The following is a 22,970-nucleotide window of genomic DNA, read 5'->3' on the forward strand; positions in this document are numbered from 1 at the left end:
TGAGGGACGTTTTAAGTGTTGATTTCCAAGATTCTTAAAACAGATCAGAGGCCTTTCTTGCGCTTAGCTTGACACATTCACAGATAAGGCACTGCCCACGTCACCAGATCACTGGACTGTAAGCTTTAAATAGAAAATGGCAAGACTGAGCAGGTTATCAGACAAAGGGTGTCCACAATGATGTGGGTTTAAGAATGAGGAGACATAAATTATCAGGAAAACCATCTCTTTGCAGTCTGAGAAGTACAAAGTATTGTCAAAATAAAAAGACATCTTTGGGGAATACTGAAAACTGAGCTGCAGAGAAGGCAAATGGGAAAAATCACAAAATCAGCAGGGTAGCTTTCCAAGGAACACTCAAACGAGGGACCCGAAGAGTAAGAAATGGCTCAATAAAGCTGACCGAGCAGCCAGATACTGGGGCAGCTACCAACCTTCATTGTTTCTGTATTGGTTTGAGCCAAGCTTGAAGTAGGGCAGGATGAAGCCACTGTGCTCCCTCCCACTTGTTTTCCACAGAATCTGCAATCATTCTGCTGCTTCAATGCCCCAGGACCATCCTACACTCAGCCATGAAAGCAGGGGCTACGCATGGGGTACAGCGGTGAAGGGGAGACCCGAAATTCCCATTACTTGGTGGAGGAAATCTGCTGAACTCATTTTTAAGGAACCTATAGGTAAGTGAGGGGTATTAAGTATCCATTCTTTTTGGGCAAAATGCAAACATGTCTAGGATGTTCTCGTTCAAGAGAATAAAATAATCCCTTTAATTTACTTTACTTCCTCTGGTTTCCATTTTTGATTATCCAAAAGCTGAACCCGACACAGATTTCCAACAATAAAAGCAGCAACTAGTCTTGAAACATGAATAAAAGAAACAGTGGGATAAAACTGTATGTGCTTTGTCACTGAATCTTTATTTTAAAAGATTAAAAAGTCTTTTCTGCCAAAAGAATTATATAGGTCAAAAATTCTGAATTCTGAAAAAAATACTAAGCAAGCACCTAATTCTTTTATTTTAGAAGCAAGGACTATATACATAATGTCTCCATTTCATATAAAATTTTCATTTGAGTTTTGGATATCTGGTTGTAAATGTGAAAATGGGCCCTTCAAACATTACTGTCTTTCTCATCCTATATTCATTTGCAGCAAATACATGTGTTTTTTCTTTGCAAAAAATTAAGTAATACCCGGATACTTGCAATTATGTTCCATGTTGGGCATTCTGCTGCAAAACCATAAAAATGGGACACAGAAAAAAAAATTAAATAATAGTGGGATGATGATGTATTAGTTTCCTGTTGCTGCTATAACAAATTACCATAAATTTAATGGCTTAAAACGACACAATTTTATTATCTTACAGCTCTGTGCGTCAGAGGTCGTCAGTGGGTCTCGTGGGCTAAGGTCAAGGTGTTAGCAGCACTGCATTTCTTCCCTGGAGCCTCTGGGGGGAATCGTTTTCTCGCCTGCGCCAGCTTTTGGAGGCCAGGTTCCCTGGTTCACGTCCTGCTTCCACCCTCAAAGCAGCAGTGGACAGACATGTCTGGCTGAATCTTTCTCAGGTCTGGTTCTGACTCTTCTGCCTCCTTCTTCCCCATTTAAGGACCCTCATGATTGCACTGGACCCAGGGGGATAAATCAGGATAATCTCCTTATTTTAAGGTCAACTGATTAACAACCTCAATTCCCTCTTGTCACATAACATATTCAGGTTCCAGGGATTAGGAAGTGGGCATCTTTCTGCCTACCACAGATGGGGTGGGAACTGTCTCATGAGATATACATTTGAGGGTCCTGTGACCTTGTGTATCTACTAAATGATTTAATGGTGAGCTTAACACTCATTGAGGTCACTGCAGAAATAGTCTGCCTATTTGACTGCAGGGGAATTCGCAAATTTGGCTTTTTCCAACTGTAAAGAACTATTCAGTCTAGGACTTCCCACCCCCTAGATGCCTGAAGGTCTCCATTCCTACATGGACTGAACAGGACATAGGGCAGAAGAGAGGTCTAGGAGAGAGGTAGGACTTCACACAATGGTCTACACGCAGAAGGTGCTGGGGATGGGTACAGTGTGCAGACTGCTTTGCAGATAGGATCTCATTTCATCTTCACTCTCACTCCACCAGCCAGTGCTTAGCCTCTCCATTTCACTGCAGACATGTTAAATTGGTTGACCTGCCTGGGGTCATACCCTCAAGGAGAGAGAAAATCAGGGCCTGAGTCACCTCTACTGATCCAAACTACAGTCTCTCCCCACTAGTCCATGACTCCCCCAGAGCACACAGGACAGAGAGCCTAGAACTGGGACTCCGGAGACACCGAAGATAAACATTCACATCATCGGAGTCAGTTGGGGGAAAAGAAGCAGAGTGCCAAACAGACTCTTTTGGACTAAATGAGGGTAAGATTAAAAATACCAAATGTAAATTGTGTTCTATATACGTTTATTTAAAGATTTTATTATCTATTTATTTGAGAGAGAGAGCATGAGCTGGGGGTGGAGAGTGGGGAGAGGCAGAGGAAGAGGGAGAAGCCGACTCCCCACTGAGCAGGGAGCCCGATGCAGGGCTCAATCCCAGGACCCTGGGACCATGACCTGCGCCGAAGGCAGATGCTTAACCAACTGAGTCACCCAGGCGCCCCATGTTCTGCATACTTTTAACGTACATGCCACCAGTCTAGAAAATTTATTCACTAGTGCCTCTCACAGTGTCTGGCATAGAGCTGGGGCTTTTGCACAAATAAACATCACATACTCTTATAGTATCTTTCAGGGGGAGTTTCAAGCTGACCAGAACATAAGAATGGTAAAGAGTGAGATTTTGATGTCCTCCAGCTCTCCCTGAATTCATCACAGGGAATTCATTTTCTGAATGAACTCCCCCCCAAAAAACCCTACTGGAGAAACACTAGTCTACTGTGTGCTGGTTCACAAATTACATTTATTAGATCATAACTAGCATGTAAAAAAATAAAATGCGATTGAGTAGAATAGAAAATATCAGACTGTGGGGCGCTTGAGGGGCTCAGTCATTTAAGTGTCCGACTCTTGATCTCAGCTCAGGTCTAGATCTCAGGGTCGTGAGTTTAAGCCCCATGTTGGGCTCCACGCTGGGTGTAGAGCCTACTTAATAAAAAAAATTAAAAATTTTAAAAAAATTTAAAAAAGAAAATATCAGAGCAAATCACACATATTTAAACATATTGTTTCATAAATCTATTATTTCAGAGTTATGATGTCAAGGGTATATCTTGGATTTCTTGGTAAAGTGCATCATGGTGTCATAGTTAAAAAAAAAAATTTGAAAACTGCTGCTATAGTAAAAGCATTTCCGTCACAGAATTCTGGAATAAGCTAGCTTTCCATAGGGTGACAATTTTCAATAATTCAGTCCCAAATGGTTGTTAATTTTTAGCTTCCTGGGTTCCTACTGTCTTTTCTCATGACAATGTACAAGAACTTGGAGTCCCTGGCAGTTCCAAGACAAGATGACAATGATGCCAAGAGAATCACCTCCCAGTTCTTCCTTTGAGGGCACTCTCAATCCCTTACCAGAACGTTTGTCTGGAATTCTCTTTCCTCTTTGACTAAAACAGGAGAGATGTCAGCACTGTGAGTTCCTAAAAGGGGGATGTCTCTAAAAATGATCTGACTGCTGTAGACTTCTTTTATTCAGCCATCTACCCTATTGTAACAACAGGGAAGCCACTTTTAATACTCAGGATTTAAAGTCCAGGAGTGCCCCCTCACAACCACCAACACAGGGGAAAGCTGACATGCCTCTTACCTGCCCCTCTACTCCCTGTTTTGAAGGCTCAGCTCTGCATGCTCACAAAGTTACTCTCTGGGAGGGCTCCCCAAGAGCTCTCTTCTGGGGAATCTTAGTCTTATTATCAGGAAAAAGCCAGGAAACCCACATGGGGTATAACCTCCAGAAGAAAGGTGTGAGTTTTATCATCTCTGAACTCTGCAGTGTATAGTGGACCTTGGTACAAACTACCTGTTACAGACTAAATCATGTCCCCACAAAATTCCTATGTTGAAGCCCTAACCTCCAATGACTGACTGTATTTGGACATAGGGCCTTTAAAGAGGTAAACAGAGTCAAATGAAGTCATGAGGATGGGCCCCTAATCCAGTAGGATTGGCGTCTTTCCTTGTAAGAAGAGGAGAGTCACCAGAGATTTCTCTGGATCTGAACAGGCTATTATTTCCTACCTTCAGGACTCACAGCAATTTAAAGTAGCTATTTTGAAACATAAATGTTAAGAGAAAAGATCAGGTCACAGGAAAACATACACAATATGTTTATAAATATTTCACTGATTCAATACCAAGCAAAATGAAGCAAACCAAAAAAATGTCTGCAATAAAACCATAAAGAATATTAGGTGGAAGACAAAAGCAAAATTTAAGAGGATGGTTTCTTCTAGAATGAGGGGACAGCAGCTGTGACCAAGGGAACTTTACACATTGTTAAAGTGCCATTAGGGGAATGGTGACCTCATGGGTGTTCATTTTATTAGAATGTCTCATCACCAATTTCGTTATATGCATTATTATATGTATTAAATATTTAACAATTAAAGTTATAAAGATGTTGGAATAACATAACATCCATCAGTTAACATTAGTTATTCTGGAGAGGGGATATGGTACATTTCTACTTCTCAATTTTTAACTCCCTGTATCTTTTTAATTGTCCTAAAGTGCTTATATAATATTTATATTTCAAATAAAAAGTCAAGAAAATTAAAGCAAGTAAAAAGAAGCTATTGAACACTTGTGATTACTTTCTTTGTTTTGTTTTATTTTCTCTCAAGATTTTATTTAAATTCTAGTTAACATGTAGCATAGTATTAGTTTCAGGGGTAGAATTTAGTGACTCATCACTTGCTTATAACACCCAGTGCTCATCACAACAAGTGTCCTCCTTAATGCCCATCACCCATTTATCCCATTCCCCCACCCACCTCCTCTCCAGCAACCCTCAGTTTGTTCCTATTGTTAAGAGTCTCTTATGGTTTGCCTCCCTCTCTGTTTTTACCTTATTTTATTTTTCCTTCCCTTCCCCTATGTTCATCTGTTCTGTTTCTTAAATTCCACATATGAGTGAAACCATCTGGGATTTGTCTTTCTCTGACTAACTTATTTTGCTTAGCATAATACACTTTAGTTCCATCCACATTGTTGCAAATGGCAAGATTTCATTCTTTTGATGGCTGAGTAATATTCCATTGTACATATATACCACATCTTCTTTATTCATTCATCAGTCAATGGACATTTGGGCTCTTTCTATAATTTGGCTATTGTTGATAGTGCTGCTATAAACATTGAGGTGCATGTGCCCCTTCGAATCACTATTTCTGTATCCTTTGGATAAATACCTAGTTGTGCTATTGCTGGGTTGTAGCATAGTTCTATTTTTAATTTTTTGAGGAACCTCCATACTGTTTTCCAGAGTGCCTACACCAGCTTGCATTCCCACCAACAGTGTAAGAGGGTTCCCCTTTCTCCACACCCTCACCAACATCTGTTGTTTCCAGATTGTGATTATTTTCATAGTTTCTTTTATCTTCCCTCCCCCTTCTATTTTCCTGAGTAATAAGTTAGGATGAACAATCGACCATATTTAAGAAAAACAAACTGGTTCGTCTAAAATAATTTTGATCCTCAGACCCTATGGCTCAGTATTGATTTATTACATATATTACACAAAAACTCATTTGAAATATAAGCTTCAGCTGGAATTAACCCACATTCTTGAAATGAAAATAATAGCTATGGTGTTATAATAATAATTCAATCACTCTATAGCCAGGTTATTAGGAAAATGTCAGACATCCAAAAAAGAAATTCTCTTATTTCTTTTCCTTTCAAGACAATTTAGGTAAATTACAGACATTTCCCAGAGCTGAGGACCATCAATAGAATTTTAAGTGTGATTCATTTATTTTAATGTCTTCAATTTAGAATTTCTTGGACCTTCTTTCTTTATGATGCTAGTTTTCAGCTCAAATTAAAATAATTTTCTAACTCTAATAAGTTGCAAATCAAGAGAAGAGTGTTTTGTGTGTGGCTTCTATGTTTTAGTAGAAGAGGAAATCATTTGAAATCAATCATTTCTGTACTTAATGAATTTCTAATTTCTTTCCTTTTTGGCTCTGCCAACTGAAGAGCTATTTGAATAGAACAAAACAGAGTTTGGAATTCAACACAAATAATTTTTATTCTTTGGAAAATTGAACCATTTTGCAAAATCTGCCTCAAACCTTAAAGGTGTTTATTGCTCAATAAACCTTGAGTACTGGTCAGTCACTTGGTTGCACTGTCATTGTGTGTGTGTATGTGTGCACACGCACACTCATGTGTCTGTCTGTCTTACTAGACACTGAGTTGGTTGAGGGTAGTGCCTGTATATAGTTTGGTCCAATTATGGTGTATTTCTCAAAAGAAACCACACACACAAAAAAAGCCACACACAAAACACACACAAAATTAGCAGCTCCTTTCATGGTCAGGAAGGACTTATGGGGACAGGGAGAGAGGGACAATCAGACCAAATATAATCATAAAAATGAGATAATAAGTACCAGAAGAAATACTCCTTCAGTTAGTCATTTATTCATTCACTCATTATTTTAGATCATCCTGGAGGTCCTATCTGATGCAGTGAAACAAGAAAAAAGGAGTAAAAAGTATGTTGTGGAAAGAAGGAAACCAAACTATCATTCCTTGAAGATGAGAAAAATTATCTTCATGATGCACCTTTTAAAAGACCCATTATGGGGCGCCTGGGTGGCTCAGTTGGTTGAGCAACTGCCTTTGGCTCGCGTCATGATCCTGGAGTCCCTGGATCAAGTCCCGCATCGGGCTCCCTGCTCGGCGGGGAGTCTGCTTCTCCCTCTGACCCTCCCTTCTCTCATGTACTCTCTCTCATGCTCTCTCAAATAAAAAAATAAAATCTTTAATAAATAAATAAATAAAAGACCCATTATGACTCACGTGCTGAGAATATGAAAATAAATCAAACCATGTTATTCAATTATACTTTTTTTTAAAAAAAAAAAAAAAGAAAGGAAATAAATCGAACAAACCCCAGTACTCTGAATGGGGTAATTCCAAGAAGGGAAGGACTAAAGAAACAAGGAAATGAATCCAGTGAGCTTGTGGGGTAAGAAAGAATTAAGAGGCACAGATACAAGGGAACCTCATGGACAAAGGCACAAAAGAGTGAAAGTGCAGACTGAGATGGGGCTATAGTACATGGTTAGGTTTGAGAAAGGCAGAGTCCTGGGATGGAGTGGAGTGCTCATGGCAAAAGGCTGAAGGAAGCACATGGTGGAGGGTCTGCTGAATCACAGGAACCAAGGTGAGGAGTTCAAATTTATTCTGGTAAGCAAAGGAGAGTCTTAAATGTTTCCGAGCAGAGAGTTGACAAATTCTGAGCAGTACTTCAGAAAGAAGATTTTAGCTACAGTGTTCAAGAGACTAGAGGGAAAGGACAGCAAGCAGGGAACTGGTTTCCAAGACTATTACAACCCGCGCAAAAAGCAATCAAGGTCTTTAAGACCTATATCACTATATATATATAAAATATATATATGAACAAGTATGTTTTATTTTATTCCCACTGCCTTAGCCCAAATCCTAGGTCCACAAATCACTTATACTTGTGTGACCTTGAGCAAGTGACTTAACCTCTTTGTGCTATGGATTCCTCATCTGTGGAATGCAGAGAGGGGTATGACAATAGTAGTTATCTCTTAGGGTGGTACTGGGGATTAAAGTAAATGGATGAACATGCAGTAAAGCGTTTACATAAGTGTGTATTAAGTAAAACAGATTTTGCTATATCCTGTCACTACTCTGTTAAAATTAAAATCATTTGCAAGCAATTGGGGACGAGTATAACTTCACTGGTCTAAGAAGAAAATTACTCCATCATATAGATGCGTAAAGGTCTGTGAGAAGAGCAGTAACACATGTTGTCTGTAGTTCTGCTGATCAAGATACTCTATTACCTGATATTTATATTGAACACACTGTTGTCTAGGGTTGTGTTTGGGATAGGGTGGAGTGGGGACAATGGAAGATAAAAAAAAAAAGAGGCTATCCTTAACTTTAAAAATGTTGAGGAATTTTCTCTAAATACAGTCCTAAACATCCAAGTTGAAAAGCATGTTCTCTCCAACATCCCGTACTCACTTTCCAAATAAGTTACATCTTCTGGAAGGAAATTTAGTGCTGAAGAAATGCTGCCGGAATTAAGCCACTTTAGAGGGTTGTTTTCCATCATCTTTTCCCTCAATATAGGCAAGACCAACAGACAGGAGACTACTGTTGTACACTGAGGGGCCCTTGACACGTGCAATATCCCAAATTAAACAGTCCTCACCTACAATGCCAAAGTCTTCCCAGCAACTTCCATACCATCAGAAACACATTATGTTAAATATGGCTTCAGGTATGTATACTTTCCATCAAAAATGAATTCATTGCCAAATAGGACACTCATATCCCTGGAGGCTGTAGGAATTGGTCTCTGCAGAAAGCAGTGGGGTAATATTTAATAAGATCAAGTATGTTCACAGCATTGGGTCCAGTAAATCCACTTCTGGAGAATGCATCCTCTAGAAACAACTCGACAAAAGAAAACAGCTCTGTGCAGACGGATGTTCACTAAACCATCACCCAGAGTAAGGGGAAGCTGGAGATCTGAATGCCAACAACACCAGAGGGGTTAGCAAACTGATCTATCAGCCCAGCAGGCACTTATATTGGCACTGAAAATTACAACCCTGAAGACACTACATAATGTGGGAAATCATTTATGGAGTAGGCTTAGGTAAAAAGGAAAAAACAAAAGGCAGAACTGTATATCCAGGGTCGGAAGTACATTTTTTGAAATGTTAAGTGTGAATGAGGAGAGGGAAAAGGAGGATATAAAAAGTAAGCTGGATGATGCAGGGTGGTGAGATTATGGCTGGTGTTGTGGTATTGTGCTTATGTTACCATCATGGCGTTTCTGCCATTTACAAAGGAGGAAAAACTAATTCTGTGCCAACCCAGACAAAAAGGGACACGAGGGGGGTGGGAAAGAGAGATTTTCCCCGCACAGAACCAACTCCCTCTCCAAAGAGCTGTGTGGCCTTCACCTGCAAGGCGACCTCTCCTGCACAGATGCCAGGACAAAGAGGCACCTGCGAGCGACCAGGGCAGGGCGGCATTTCCAGGCATTCCCACAACAGCGCCTCCTCCCACTAGCGGGCCTCCTAATGCGTGCTTTTGTTCCACGGGGTGGAAGGACCTCATTAGGAGGCGCCCGTGCTAAAGGGAAATGCATTTCCAGGACCAGAGGTTTCGTCATTCCTAGCATTAGCCACAGAATGCCGACAGAAGGTAAGTGGCAGATCTGCAGTGGAAGTAAAAAAAAAAACCCGCCTGCCTGGGAGGCCGACCCCAGTGGCGTGGTCCCCAGGACGGCTGCGGTGGGAGCTGGGCAGCAGGGCGGCATCATCACATTCTTCAAAGACAATGCGCCCTGTCACCTCTTGGGTGTTCCCAATGTCACCCCCTGCAAGCGCATCACAGCCCACTGTTGTTAATGGCTAGTACTTCATTATAGGACCCCGGGTGGGCGGTTCTTCCCGCAGCTCCACGGGCACACTCAATGTCACAAGACTCGTGGGGGAGCGGGGAGTGACAGCAGAGAGATGAACCGGCCTACAGCACACATTCCTTCTCAGATCTTTTCCCAACACTGTTCAAAACGGAAATCTCTAAAGCAGCTATGTAGAAACTGCAAAATAACTCAAAGAAGCAAATTGTACATGTGCGAAGTAGATCCTGCCCCAGCGTCGAGGTAATGATCAATGAATGGTCTCTCTGCAGAGGTTTCCCTGAACACAACTGCATGTGCTTTCTCTCTTTTTAACTCCAGCAAGGCTTTGTTTCCTCTTCTCTTTGGACACTCCCAGCACAGCATAATAATCTTTTTTTTTTTTAATTGCCTTCTTTTCTTGGATTATAGATATGGTTATGGATGGCAGGAATCTTGACTTATTTAGCTTAGCACACAATAAGCTGTCAATACACCAAAGTGGAACTAAAATTAATAAACGCAGAAACAGTACATCGGCAACAAAATGTTAGTGCAACACTGTCCAACAGAAATGCAATGCCAACAAAAATGCAAGCCACATGCATAACTTTAAATTTCCCACTAGTCACTTTTCAAAAAGTAAAAATAAAAGGGGGAAAATCATTTTATTAATGTTATTTAACCTAATTTAACCATTTCAAAATGTAATGAATACACAAAAATGAGATATTTTGCATTCCCTTTTTTTTTGTACTGTCTTTAAAAGCCAGTGTAAATGTTACCTCTACTGCCCACCCCAAGTTGGACCAGCCACCCTACAAGAGCTCACTAGCTGCATGAGGCTAGCGGCTTCCATACTAGACAGCACAGTATTACAGTGAAGTCCAAAAACTTTACTTTTACTCTTTAGAAAAGGAAACACTTCATAGTAATAAAGAACTCACTTAATTTCAAGTTTTCCATGAATGTATCTATTACCTCTTTATATTTGTTTTTTAATAGAACTAAAGAAGTATTAAATAGGTATATATTTTCCACTTTATAGGCTCTTTTGGATAAATGTCTAGACCAGAAAATACAGCTTTAAACAGATCCTCAAGCCAATCTTTATAAGAGCCATATTTCTTAAAAAACATTTAACAAACAAATGAACAATCAAGTGTTGTTATTCTAGGATACAGTACTTTGGGTGTTCTTTTCCCACTTGTTTGAACACATAATTAGTAGGTTGTGTTGTTTAGTAATTATTACCAAAGAGCTAAACACTTCCTTTCTAAAGTCTACTTTCCACAAATATTATATAAATAAACTATGTTAGGAAGTTTTGATGCTATAGGATGACAACAGTACAAAGGACCCAAAAAAGCCGGAAGGATCCCCTAACAGTCAGCCCCTCCTACCCACTGGGCGGGTGAGTTTGCTCAAGTATGCAGGCACCACTTGAGTAGGGCACCAGTACCCATCATCCCAATACCAAACCTGGCCAAGCTACTTTCCTTACCTCGCCACCCCTCCATCCTGCAACCCAACCTCTTCTGGACCTTGAGACCAGCCCACGTGGGCCTGAATCTGTGGGCCCAGCCTAACTTACCCACTCAGCAGCATGCAGAGAGGAGACAGAAAAATAGCTCCTGGAAGCCAGCCCAGGAAGCCAGACCCCGCAGAGGTCAGTTCACCACAAAGGCCAGATACAGAAAAGAACTGACTGCCTCTCATGGGATCCTGCCCACCGGTGACCAGGACCAAGACAGGTCTGGACACTCACCAGTCAGAATGGAATTTGTTCCTCTCTATGAGGCAGGAGGCGGCTATGACAGAGGAGCAGAAGTCCCTTCCCCCAAGACTATCCAAAGTTTCTGATGTCACATGAGTTGTTATTTAACCAGGTTCCCAGATGAAAATCAATAATCTCTGAGGAGTGAGGTGCCAGACAGTTCCTCAGAAAAAAACTATGATATAACCTCCCCAAAGAATTGAAGCAGACTGCTCTTCGTTTCCTCATGAGGCAAAACGAAACCTGGAAATGGGAGAGATTGCCCTATGAGAGGGCCTGAGAAAGGACAAGTCCCCGAGATTTGTCAGTCCAGAACTGTGTTGCCAAAATCTTTAAATAAATAGCTTCTAAAACAGTATTATTGATTGGCAGCTCTTACAACCGTACACCGCAATCTAAGAAGTTAAAACATAAATTACTGGGATTTTTTTTTTTAATTTGTACTTTTTCTCCAACTCCCTCTCCCTTCAAAGCTTTTTTTTTTTTTTTTTTAATTTGACAGAGAGAGAGCACAAGCAGGGGGAGCAGCAGGCAGAGGGAGAGGCAGGCTCCCCGCTGAGCAAGGAGCCTGATGCAGGACTCAATCCCAGGACCCTGGGATCATGACCTGAGCCGAAGGCAGACACTTAATGGACTGAGCCACCCAGGTGCCTCCAAAGCTTTTTTTTTTTAAGAAAAGGAATAAGAAACATAAAAAAACAACTTCAAACCTTTCTCCTTAAAGTATTATGTTGCAGCGAATTCTGTTCTCACATAAATATTTTTTTCCCTTCAGCTCTGTTGGATTTATTTTCCAATATTCAATTCACATCAAGGACAGGTATTCATTGACTGAAAAGGTAATAAATACGAATACACCTAGAAACACCGAAAAGAATTGCTGTGGATGTAGTTGGCACCAACTTGATAAGGGTGGTACTAAGCTCCCAGGACAACTGAGTGATACATCAGCCTGCCTTCCTGATGTTTATACAAGCCAACTAAAGCCAAGGGGAAAGCAGCAGGGGGAAGCCATAACGCACAAAGCTCTTTAAATCGCTTTTCTGGGTGACCCCGCACTGCTGGCGCTGGTTTATTAGAAAGGGTAAGTGGGACGTGACCACCGTTAAGGGAGATAGGGGGAAATACTGACTAGCCTGATTGCCCTGTGTGTGTTTCTACTGTCCCACATGACTCCATAGCAAAAGCTTTCTTCTCTTGCTTCAAGGTCGATTATGTATGAGCATTTCTTTTTCTCCTCATTTATAATCAATAGCACCTAGTATTCTGATTTGAGCAAACCTGCTGCAGAAGAAATTTATGAAGCAAGGGGGGGACATCTGAGTATTTGACATTAAGAAATTGCTCATATTTTAGTTGTGATAATATTATTGAGGTTTTAAAAGAGAACTGATCATATATATGTGTGTGTATATATACACGTGTGTACGTGTGTGTGTGTGTGTGTATGATAGGTTAGGGATAAAATAACGTGAGATTTCACTTTAAAACAATCAGGTGACTTTGGGAGGAGGAAAGTTTAGGAGAGTATACAAAAAATAAAATTGGCCATTTGTTGATGGTTAAAACTGGTTGATAGATTCGCGGGGGTACACTTTGTTATTCTTTCTACTTTGGTGCATGTTTGGAATTTTATACAGTAAGTTTCTTTTAAAAAGTACCTAATAATTAGAGGGGAAGTGAGGGGGGCTTTCTAGGGGGCTTTCTAGGGCTTTTTTGAGAGGGCTATTTTATCCCTTTTCAACTTACCACTGCCCAGAAGATATCACAGGCCGTTCAGCATTAGCACCAAGAAGAAAGGGCGCATCCACCCTATTTTTCTTTAAGACTACAATCTTGGCCTCAATCTTTCTCTGCCTCAAGAGAGTTAGCTTTTGATCACCTCCAAGAAACAACATCCTTTAGGATATTGAAACTGACAAGAGACAGCCTACAAAATCGTATGGTTTACATTAGAAATCTGAAGGCATTGCCATGTTCTGGATCTACGGCTTAACAGTGCATGACAGAGCACATACTCTTGGCAAGAATTTAATTTAGTTCAGGTATGAAGAGATGCCTTATGAGACAAACTGGCAGCCAATCCAGCTGGTAGGCAAAGAAGGGAGAGTATAAAACAGGACAATTTACCATCTCTGAATTGCTCTCTCTCAAAAACTATGGCTGCCTTAAAATCATCTCTATCCTGTTACCCAGCAATCCCAATTCTGGAGATGTATGCTAAAACAACAGTCGGGCAAGTGAACAAAAAGATGTGTGCACCAATGTTTATCACACCTTTGTTTATAACAGAAAGAAAAACAAGCAGAAAGATCCAAATGTCTAACACTAGGGAATGATTAAAGTATTGATTTGATATATAATAGAATTATATGCAACCTTTAAAAATGCTGATGTCTGCAGTATACCATTAAGCAAAACAGTGGGTTTCAAAACAGATTTTTACAAAGTCCTATCTTTGTTTGAAAACAAAGTGTGGTGTTTTGTAGAATGGAAAAGTGCTGGGATTTACAATGAATGTTAACAACGGTATTTTCTGGTTCATAAAATTAAAAATGTTTTTTACACCTTCTTCATGCTTTTCTGCATGGTCTGAGTATCTTTGCAATGACCACGGAATATGTCAGGGCACTGAAAAGGCTATTTCATTCGAGACAGTAACAATAAAACCATGAAGATGTCCAAAGTAGGAAAAACAAGTTACCAGAGCTGGAGAGAGGTCAAGGTAAAAATCCAAGCAAATAACTCCAGGCTCTAACATCTAACAGCTTAGGACGGTCAGCATTCTTCTATTTCTTTCAAAAGACATCTGGTCCTGAGCATCTACTCTGTTCCAGGCACTGTTCCAGGCCTTGGAGATGTTAAAAAAAAAATGCTGTTAGGTCAGTTTAGCAAGAATTCCCCTCCCCTTAACGTCCTTTTAGTAGCAGTCCACTCACCGACCCACCCACCCCAGCAACTTGTTCCCCTTGTGTCTGGAGTCGAGACTCACTTCTCTCCCCTATTGTGATAGTATTGACACCTATCACAATCATCTTCCTCCCTATTTTTGCAAGTGTCAGAACAATTTTTTTCTTTTACACAACATGAGGGTACCAGGGAAGCTGTGAAGGGTCTGGGCTTTCCCAAGATCAGCCAGTCTGACAAGAGCAGGGAGAAATAACCACTAGTGGGTCTCATAAAGCGGACAGTTTCTGAATGTCCGCTCTGTGCCAGGCACTGTGCGCAGCACTCCACGTGCATTCACTCTTGTGACCACCACAATAACCCTACAAGGTGAAGAGTGATATTAGCCCTATTTCATAGGCCAGGAGGCTGGAACTTTAGCAGTCTGTCCCAAGTCCATGCGGCTAAGAAGGTGCAGAGCTGGGAGCTGGTTCTGGGCTGTCTGACTCATGCCAGCTCCGCTGCTGGGAAGTACTGTGAGGAATCTAAAACTCCATGTTCTCCCACATTCTCTGCGCTACTGGCAGATAACCACACATGCAACAAGTCAATCCCTACTGAAAGGAACTTGGTTGGCATGCAGCAAATGGGTTAAGGGAGGAGCCTTCTCGGCCATAAAAAGAGGACCTGGTAAAAAAAAAAAAAAAACCAAGATAAATAAGGTGAAATTGGATATGTCAATGGGGCTATTTTTTTCTTAACTCAAAAACCATTAGGGAGCAGGTAGTTCTGTTTTTGCTTGTTTAATAAGTAGACACAGGTGAGAAATCTGAGGCAGGGAGTAAAGGGAACCCAAAGGTGGGGGAGGTTTCCTATTTTAAATGGGGGAGAAAAGCCAAGAATGGAAAACGTTGTCATTAAATAGGGGAGCTGGGCCAGACAAGCACAGGTGGAGGCAGAGGGGAATCCCCAGGGATACCCAAGTTATTTAAGGCAATGCAGAAATTGGCATTTATGGAGACCTGATTCCACAGAGGGAACAAGGGAAGAAGGAAGCCACAATCTAGGTACACTTACTAAGCAACTAAACAACTATGGGGAAGGAGGCAGAGACCCGTAAAACACACACACACATACACAACTCTCTTTCCTATATATGATCATTGCAAATAAAAGAATCAGCTGATATAGTCTATAAATAAACGGATCGTGAGCTCAGCCTTCACAGATGGGTAGGAATTTCACAAATAAGATGAAAAAAAGAGGCCCTTCCAAGCAGGAGAAGGGAGTGAGCAGATGCCTAAGAAACAGGCGTGGAAGAAGGGTTTTCAGGGGATAGAGTTAAGGGCAGTAATTTTGGGGGGCAAAGCTAATTCTCAAAATTGAGAAAATTACAAGGCAAATAGGAAAACATGGGAAATAATTAGCATTTATTGAGCATTTTCTCTGTGCTAGATGCCCTTGTGACCACTTCATTTCATTTCTTTCTAACGGCCCTGTGAGATAAGTAATTATATCTCTGTTTTAAATATGATCAAACTGAGGCCCCAAAAAGCTAAGCGACTTGAAAAACAGCCCCATAGCTAGCTAGTGAAACTGCATGCAGTTATGTCTGACTCTCCCTGCTGCCTCCACCAACCCCATTTGTTTAAGAAGTACCGACTGCGTGCTCACCTTGAACAGAGAGTGGCCTCAGCGGCCCATGTGAGATTATAGATACTCTCTTGTGTTCACTCATCCCAGGGTTTCAGAGGGTATGTTTACTGGAAGCCACTAATTCATTTTCAAGTAACATAAATATCTCTGAATTTAGAGCACAGAAGAACAAAGGACTGATCTATCTCGACACTACTGAACGCTACTGTTGGTGTTCACTTAGACAAAGTGACCGAATAAACTCTTTAAAATCCTGACTTAAAATATTACTTGTAGGAAGGAATACAAAATGATACAACCACTCTGAAAAACAGTTTGGCAGTTTCTTAGAGTCAAACATATAGTTAAATATGATTGATATAATCTTGGGTACCTACCCAAGAGAAATAAAAATCTACACTCACACAAAAACCTAAATGCAAAGGCTTATAGCAGCTTTACTCATCATCATTCCAAACTGGAAACAACCCAAATGTCCTTCAGTGGAAGGAATGGATAAACAAACTGTGTTATACCCATATAATGGACTACCACTAAGTAATAAAAAGGAATACTCTGTTGATACATGCAACAACATAAATCTCAAAAAGAGTTAAGTAAAAGAACCCGGGCCCAAAAATATCCTTGATATGTGATTCCATTTTTATGACAGTCTGGAAAAACCAAAATTACAGAGAGGAAAGTGGTTGTTGGGGGTTAAGAGAGAGGAAAAGGTTTGACTACAAAGGGGTAGCATGAGGGCTTTTGGGGAGAGGGCATAAACGAAACTGTTTTATATCTTGAGTATGCTGGTGTGTGGTAGGCAGAATAATGGCCTCAAAAGATGTTCACACTCTAATTCCTCGAATCTGTGAATACGTGAATGTTACAGGGTAAAAGGGACTTTGCAGATGTAATTAAGGTTGCTAATCAGCTGATCTTAAAATGGAGAGAGGGTGCTGGATTATCTGGGTGGGCTCACTATAATCAGATGGGTCCTTAAAAGTGGAAGGGGGAGGCAGAAGAGTCAGTAAGAGACATGCCATGGAAGTTGCAAGGGAGATATGAACCATGAGTCTAGAAGCTGAGAACCGCCAGGCCTGGCAGCCAGCAAGGAAACAGAACCTCACTCCTACAACCATAAGGATTCTGCCACCAACCTGAATGAGCAAAGAAATGGATTTTCCCCTGGAACAGAACATGGCCCTATCAATAGCTTGGTCTTGACCTTATGAGACTCTAAACAGAGAAACCAGCTGATCTGATGGATTTCTGACCTATGGAAACTGGGTGATAATTAACTTGTGTAGTTTTAAGCCTTTAATTTGTAGTTGTCTGTTACAGCAGCAAAAGAAAACTAATACAGCATTGCCACACAACTCTGTACTTGTCAAAGCCACTAGGATAGAACTATGTCCCCCAAAAAGTGCTTTTACTGTATATAAATTTAAAATGAAAATTGTTTAATGTTCTTGCTTTTAAAGACCATTACCAATGTCAAAAAGAAAAATTTTAGCCATATTTCTTCACTTCTTTAGTCCTTAATCTCCACAGTAACTCCAACTCGGAATTCGCTCTCTGTCCTGGTCCCTTCTTGCCTTATCTACTGCCCGCAACTGATCTAAGTTCCTGCAGAGGAAGGCCACTTTCTATGCCACTGACCAGCTCAGAGCTCATGGCTGATGTCAAATAGGTCAGAACTTACCGCTTTCCTAGGACTTTGAACAAGAGGAAAGGTCCAAATGAGGAAACTGAAATGTCAAAGTCCATTTCAAAGAAACTTACTGGGAATTCTCCAAGACAGAGAGTTTCTATCAATACAGATACATCAAAACCAATAGTCAGAGACCAGAGTATTGGCTGACTCACCAGGCCTTTTAGCAGCTAATGGAGGAGTACTTCGGGAAATGCTATAAATCCAACATTTTTCCTCTGAAGAATTAATTTATGTGGAGTCCCTTTTCTAATCACTAGACCATCCCCACCCTCTACTTCCAGCTCACCACCACTGTTAATAGCTTTCCTAATTTTTAACAAAGCTGAAGGTAGTGCTTTCCCAATTTTCTTACGGTATCCTGCTATCTTACCAGGCCTGCTCAAAGGAACAGTATTTCTCTTTAAAACTGGTTTTTCAACTACTCTCAGCAGCCTACAGCCAATTAAGAGCCCTTGAAGTAAGTTAAATATACCAAAGTGTAGATTTCTAGATTCAACAAAGAGATCAATAAATACTTACTAAGTGCTTTCTGTGGGCAAAGCCCTGGGAAGTATAAAGAAGCAAAACACAGATGGTCCTTATTTCTGCACATGGCTTACAATGTCATTAGACAATGATAAAACTAATAGCAATCTAAGACGACAAAGTTACAAGATCATATACAAAATAATGCTACAGGGGTTCAGGCGCCTGGGTGGCTCAGTCGTTAAGCGTCTGCCTTCGGCTCAGGTCATGATCCCAGGGTCCTGGGATCGAGTCCCACATTGGGCTCCCTGCTGGGCAGGAAGCCTGCTTCCCCCGCTCCCACTCCCCCTGCTTGTGTTCCTGCTCTCGCTATCTCTCTCTCTGTCAAATAAATAAATAAAATCTTTAAAAAATAATAATAATAATGCTACAGGGGTTCAAAGTGGGGAGAGACTGTGGCGGGGGTGCTCAAAGAAAGAAAGCTTTGCCAGGAGCTGGAAAAAAAATGCAAGAGTGGTGCAGAGGATTCCTCCAAGACAGGACATCTTCTTAAAAAGACAAATCTAGAAACTCCACCTGCCAAAGTCTCCCTCTTAGCATACATCTCCATAAAAATTGAACAGAACTTCAAAGAAAAAAAAATGACCCGCTTTCAAAAAAAAAAGAATTTTGGGATTCTGAATTATTTAGACTAATAGCTAACTTCACAGAAATTCATTTTTTACATGTATCTGTTGGGAGTGAAGATGACTGACATTTCTGGATGGTTCTGGCCTTCTGTGGTCATCCCCGTAATCTGCCCCTCTACAAGCAAGGAAAGAAATGCCCACCTAAGGCAGTCTCCACCTGTAACGGAACCATATGGGCTGGTTGCAACCAAATTGACATGGGAGCCCTTCCGCTCAGTGTACAAAATATGATACAGGCTGCTAGAATGGTCATTTCCTTTAATTACACATTATTAGTTAGAAATAGGAATGGTCCTAGCACATGCCAACCCCAGTCCCAACATCTTCAGCATCTGACAGTCTTCTGTTCTGTACGCACTCTCACCAAAAGAGGTGTAAAACAATGTTCACAGCAGCTCTGTCCATATTAACCCCAAAGTGGAAACTAACCAAATGTCTGCCAGCAGCTGATGGATGAATAAATTGTGGTACATTCATACAATGGGATGCTACAGAACAAGGAGGATGGACAACCTGCGGCTGCACACTACAACGTGGGTCAATTTCACAAGCATGACGTTGCCTGCAAGAAGCCACACACAAAAGCAAACATACTATAAGGTTTTATGTACATAAAGTTTATTTTTAAAAAAATAAGCTAATCTATGGCATTAGAAGTCAGAAGAATGGTTACTCCAAGGCAAAAGGGAGCTAGTGACTGGGAGGGACCCTAATGGGACTTCCCCAAAATGTCTGTTTCTTAGTCTGACAAGTGGTTACAAGGGAGTGGTTACCTAATAAAAGCTTTATTAAGCTGTACCCTATGATAACACTTTTCTATATGAATGCTTTATTTCAATGAAAAAATAACTTATCTTAAAGAAAATTCAAAGCTGTTGTATTAAAGGATTATAGTAAGAGAATCAAAATTTTCACTTCACAGTTGAAGAGTTACATGCGTATTCACATCCACAATTTTTTTGTTTAAATTACTTATTGTACATAGTGACTTTGTTTTAATGTATACTTAGGTGGGAAATATCGATCTTAGGATCTCTGCCTTGACACAGATCGAAGAGGATGATTTATTACTCTATTTCATTAGTCTTGGTGTATCACTCTTAGAAGACTGAGAAAGAATAGGAAGAGGAGGAGGGGAGAAAGGGGGAGGAGGAAGAAGGAGGAGGGGGAGGGGAAGGGACAGCGGCAGGGGAAGAAGGAGAGGAAGAAGAAGAAGAAACAGCCTCTCTAGTCTTTTCTTTAAAACCTCTGGGGGAAAAAAATAGGGTCACCAGAACATGTTCTAGTGCTGCATAACTATTTGTTTAAAAATTTGTTACAAGGTAAGGGGCAGGGACTAGATGTCCCCAGTAACTCCCACTCTATCTAAACCACAGCCGGGCTCAGGAAATAGCACATCAGACTGTAGGCTGATCCCAGCTGAGAGGTGTAACCCAAACAATCTACTATCTGCCCCATGTGCTGGCTGCTGATCCCACATCTGCCATTAAATAGAGAATTTTCCTCCTCATGAATAATTGTAGCATACATCTTCTCGTCAAATTAACACTGAGCAGAGAGAAAAGCCCTCTGCCCTGCCCTCATAGGTCAGCTCTTAGAATAAACACCAATCCAGATAGCATTTGGAGGTCATGGTTTCCCCGATGACTGTGAAAATGGAGAGGGGAGAAGAGGTCGTCAAGAGGAGCTGCCTTTCTAAGGGGGATACGAGATGAAGCCCCTGAGGAAAGGCCAGAGCCTTGCCTCCGTTACCCTTTCGCGGAGAGCACCCGCCTACCATTCTGCTAACACCTGCTAGTCCCCCAGGCCGTTCGCAGAGACTGCGGCACAACCTTGGTGAAGGAAGATGCTGGGGGCTGCTTGGGCCGGCAAACGTCAGCCTCTGGTGCTTGAGAAAGCCTTGGCAGACACCGGCAGGGACCCCCCGATAAACTGTCACCTGTCAATCACTTGACCTAAATACTCTAGCCACTGGGGGAATCGGAGGGAGGGGGTTAGCCGGAGCATGCTCAGTAATCGGGATGACATCACTTAATCAATGCCGGGGACGGGAAGGCTGCATCAGCAGCCTCGAGCGGGCTGCCAGGAATATGTCAGCGGGGATCGGGAGGCTCCCATTAACTCGGTCCCTCCCCACGCGGCTCGCATACAAAGAGGGCACCGTCAGCTACACACGCTGGGGACAACGGAGGGTGAAAGGGCGGGGGAAAGGCTGGTTTATTTCATTGACATACTGCTTTAAGAACTAAAACCCAATGGTATTCCCTGCCCCCACCGGCAGCCCGGGCTGCAGAAAGGGAGCCAAGTGGGGAGGGGGGAGGGGAAGAAGGGAGGAAGGGAAAGGTAGGAAGGGAGATCGGGGGCGGGAAGGAGGGGGGGTTGATCCAACCACACAAAGTAACTTCTACTCCTGGCAGAGAGGGACTATTTGGCTGCGCTCTAGGCCCTTAGCCCCACAGATGTGAGCACACATCTCCACCCAGGGCGAAGCACATCCGACGGTCTGTGGACACCAGGTGGGAGGTCGCCTCACTGGGGAGGGGTCAGACCCGGAGACCACATCCAGGGCAGCCTGGGTTGAGAGGAAACAGGAGACACACCAGGCCTTCCCGGGGACACCAAGGCCACCAGGGTTCCCCACACCCCCTTCCTTCTGCACGCAGGGCAAGGTGAAACGCCGTGGAGAGCCGCGTCTACACGGCGTGGGAGCTCCCAGCCGAGGCTAAGATTTTTCCAGTACCTTTTTTTTTCTTTTCCTTTTGCTAAGGTCGTGAGAAGAACAGGTAAAGTGTTCGATAAATCGAACTGATGCCTGGAATCATTTGTGGGCTACAGAGATCATACTCTAAGGGGAGCCTGGGCACCCCGCTTGAGGATAACACGAGCACTCTACCCACGCGGCGTGGCCAAGGCGGGGAACAATAGGCCCACGACGGCCCCCACCCCGAGAACAATGGCGGCGCCGAACCCTTCCCTCGCCCCCCACCTCTACTCTCGCCACCTGGGCCCGCCCCGCCGCCCCCAGTCACCTCTCCACCGCCCGGGAGCGAACTATAGGGAGTGGGGGAGGGGGTTTCTCTTCTAGTCTACGCGAGAAGGCAGCCCTGTGGGGGATGTCCGAAGGGGCGGCCGAACATCTCTGCGGTCTGGGGCGTTCGGGTGCCCGGCTGCGGCGCGAAGCAGCAGGGGAAACCACACGTCCCGGACACTTACCCCAATCACCACGGTCTCATCGCCTTTAAATTTGGGGATGAATTTGTCCCCTCGGAGAATCTCCGCTTCGTTGAGGGGTCGGAACCGGCACATCACTTTGATGCTGCATTCAGCTGGATCCGCCATCTCGGCCGGCGGCAGGGAGGGGGCGCGGGGATGGGTGGGGGGCCGGGGCTCAGCAGGACGTGGGAGGAGGCCACAAACCGCACCGCCTGCAGTGAGGCCGCCTCCTGCAGCCTCCGACGAAGCTTTTCAGCAGGTCATCGCGAACTCGGCGGGCTGGGCAGCTCGGGCCGCTCCCAGACCGGGTAGGCTTCTATCAGCCTCCGGCCCCTCCGGCTGCAGACCTGCCCTCCCTGGCCTTGCCCTAGCCCGGCGCGGCGCTCCAGGCCCACCTGCCCGCGACCACGCGGCCGGCGGACGAGGCGATGCGCAGGGAGCGAGCCTCGCCCGGCTCAGACCTCCCGGGCTCCTGCGCGCTCAGCCATCCTGCATCAGCACCACCGCGCTCGACCGCCTCCCCGGCCCGCCCCTTCGCCCCGCCTACCTCCGGCTCGCCCCGGGATGGTGACGTCACTGCGGAGATCCGCCCCGCCCTCGCCCCGGCTCGAGAGTGGAGCATCCCGGGACTTGTAGTCTCTGCCTGCCGGTGGAAGGACAAGGCTACTACTTACAGTTGGCTTTTGGGGACAGCGGTGGTACCCCAGGTGCCACCTCCGAAAGCCTGCAGTTCTGGTCTAGCTGCCCAGGTCAGGAAGAGGAAGAGGGTGGAGGTCATACCCAGCATTCCCAGTTAAAATCTCTATATAAACCAGATCTATATCATCTCTTTACATCTTCTCATGATCTCCAAGGAGAAGCCCTTAAGACAATGTCCAGCAAAAACGTTATGGAGCATTTTCTCTGTGCTGAACGGTTTTGTAAGAGTTGTGAGGAAATCAAGGGGAAAATGAGATTTGCGTGAATATTTGAAG

The 22,970-nt window shown here is 43.1% G+C and overlaps 1 protein-coding gene and 1 long non-coding RNA gene across 3 annotated transcripts in view; one reads left to right on the top strand and one right to left on the bottom strand.

The window, feature by feature from the left end:
- Positions 1-22,534, bottom strand: part of KIF5C (kinesin family member 5C) — a 147,674-nt gene extending 125,140 nt beyond the window's left edge. For both annotated transcript variants that reach the window (XM_025856125.2, XM_073884198.1), the window contains exon 1: positions 21,997-22,534. In XM_025856125.2, the coding sequence (XP_025711910.1) occupies positions 21,997-22,122 (126 nt within the window). In that variant the 5' untranslated portion in view covers positions 22,123-22,534. The remainder of the gene's footprint in view (positions 1-21,996) is intronic.
- Positions 554-6,977, top strand: LOC141374815 (uncharacterized). Its single transcript, XR_012381951.1, has 4 exons — positions 554-677; positions 1,370-1,568; positions 2,166-2,410; positions 6,659-6,977. It is a non-coding gene; the product is annotated as an uncharacterized lncRNA (long non-coding RNA).
- Positions 22,535-22,970: the final 436 nt, after the last annotated feature.

This window comes from Callorhinus ursinus, unplaced genomic scaffold, assembly GCF_003265705.2.
Source record: "Callorhinus ursinus isolate GAN/ISIS: 27379988/994484 unplaced genomic scaffold, GSC_fseal_2.0 scaffold2, whole genome shotgun sequence".
Lineage (NCBI taxonomy): Eukaryota > Metazoa > Chordata > Mammalia > Carnivora > Otariidae > Callorhinus > Callorhinus ursinus.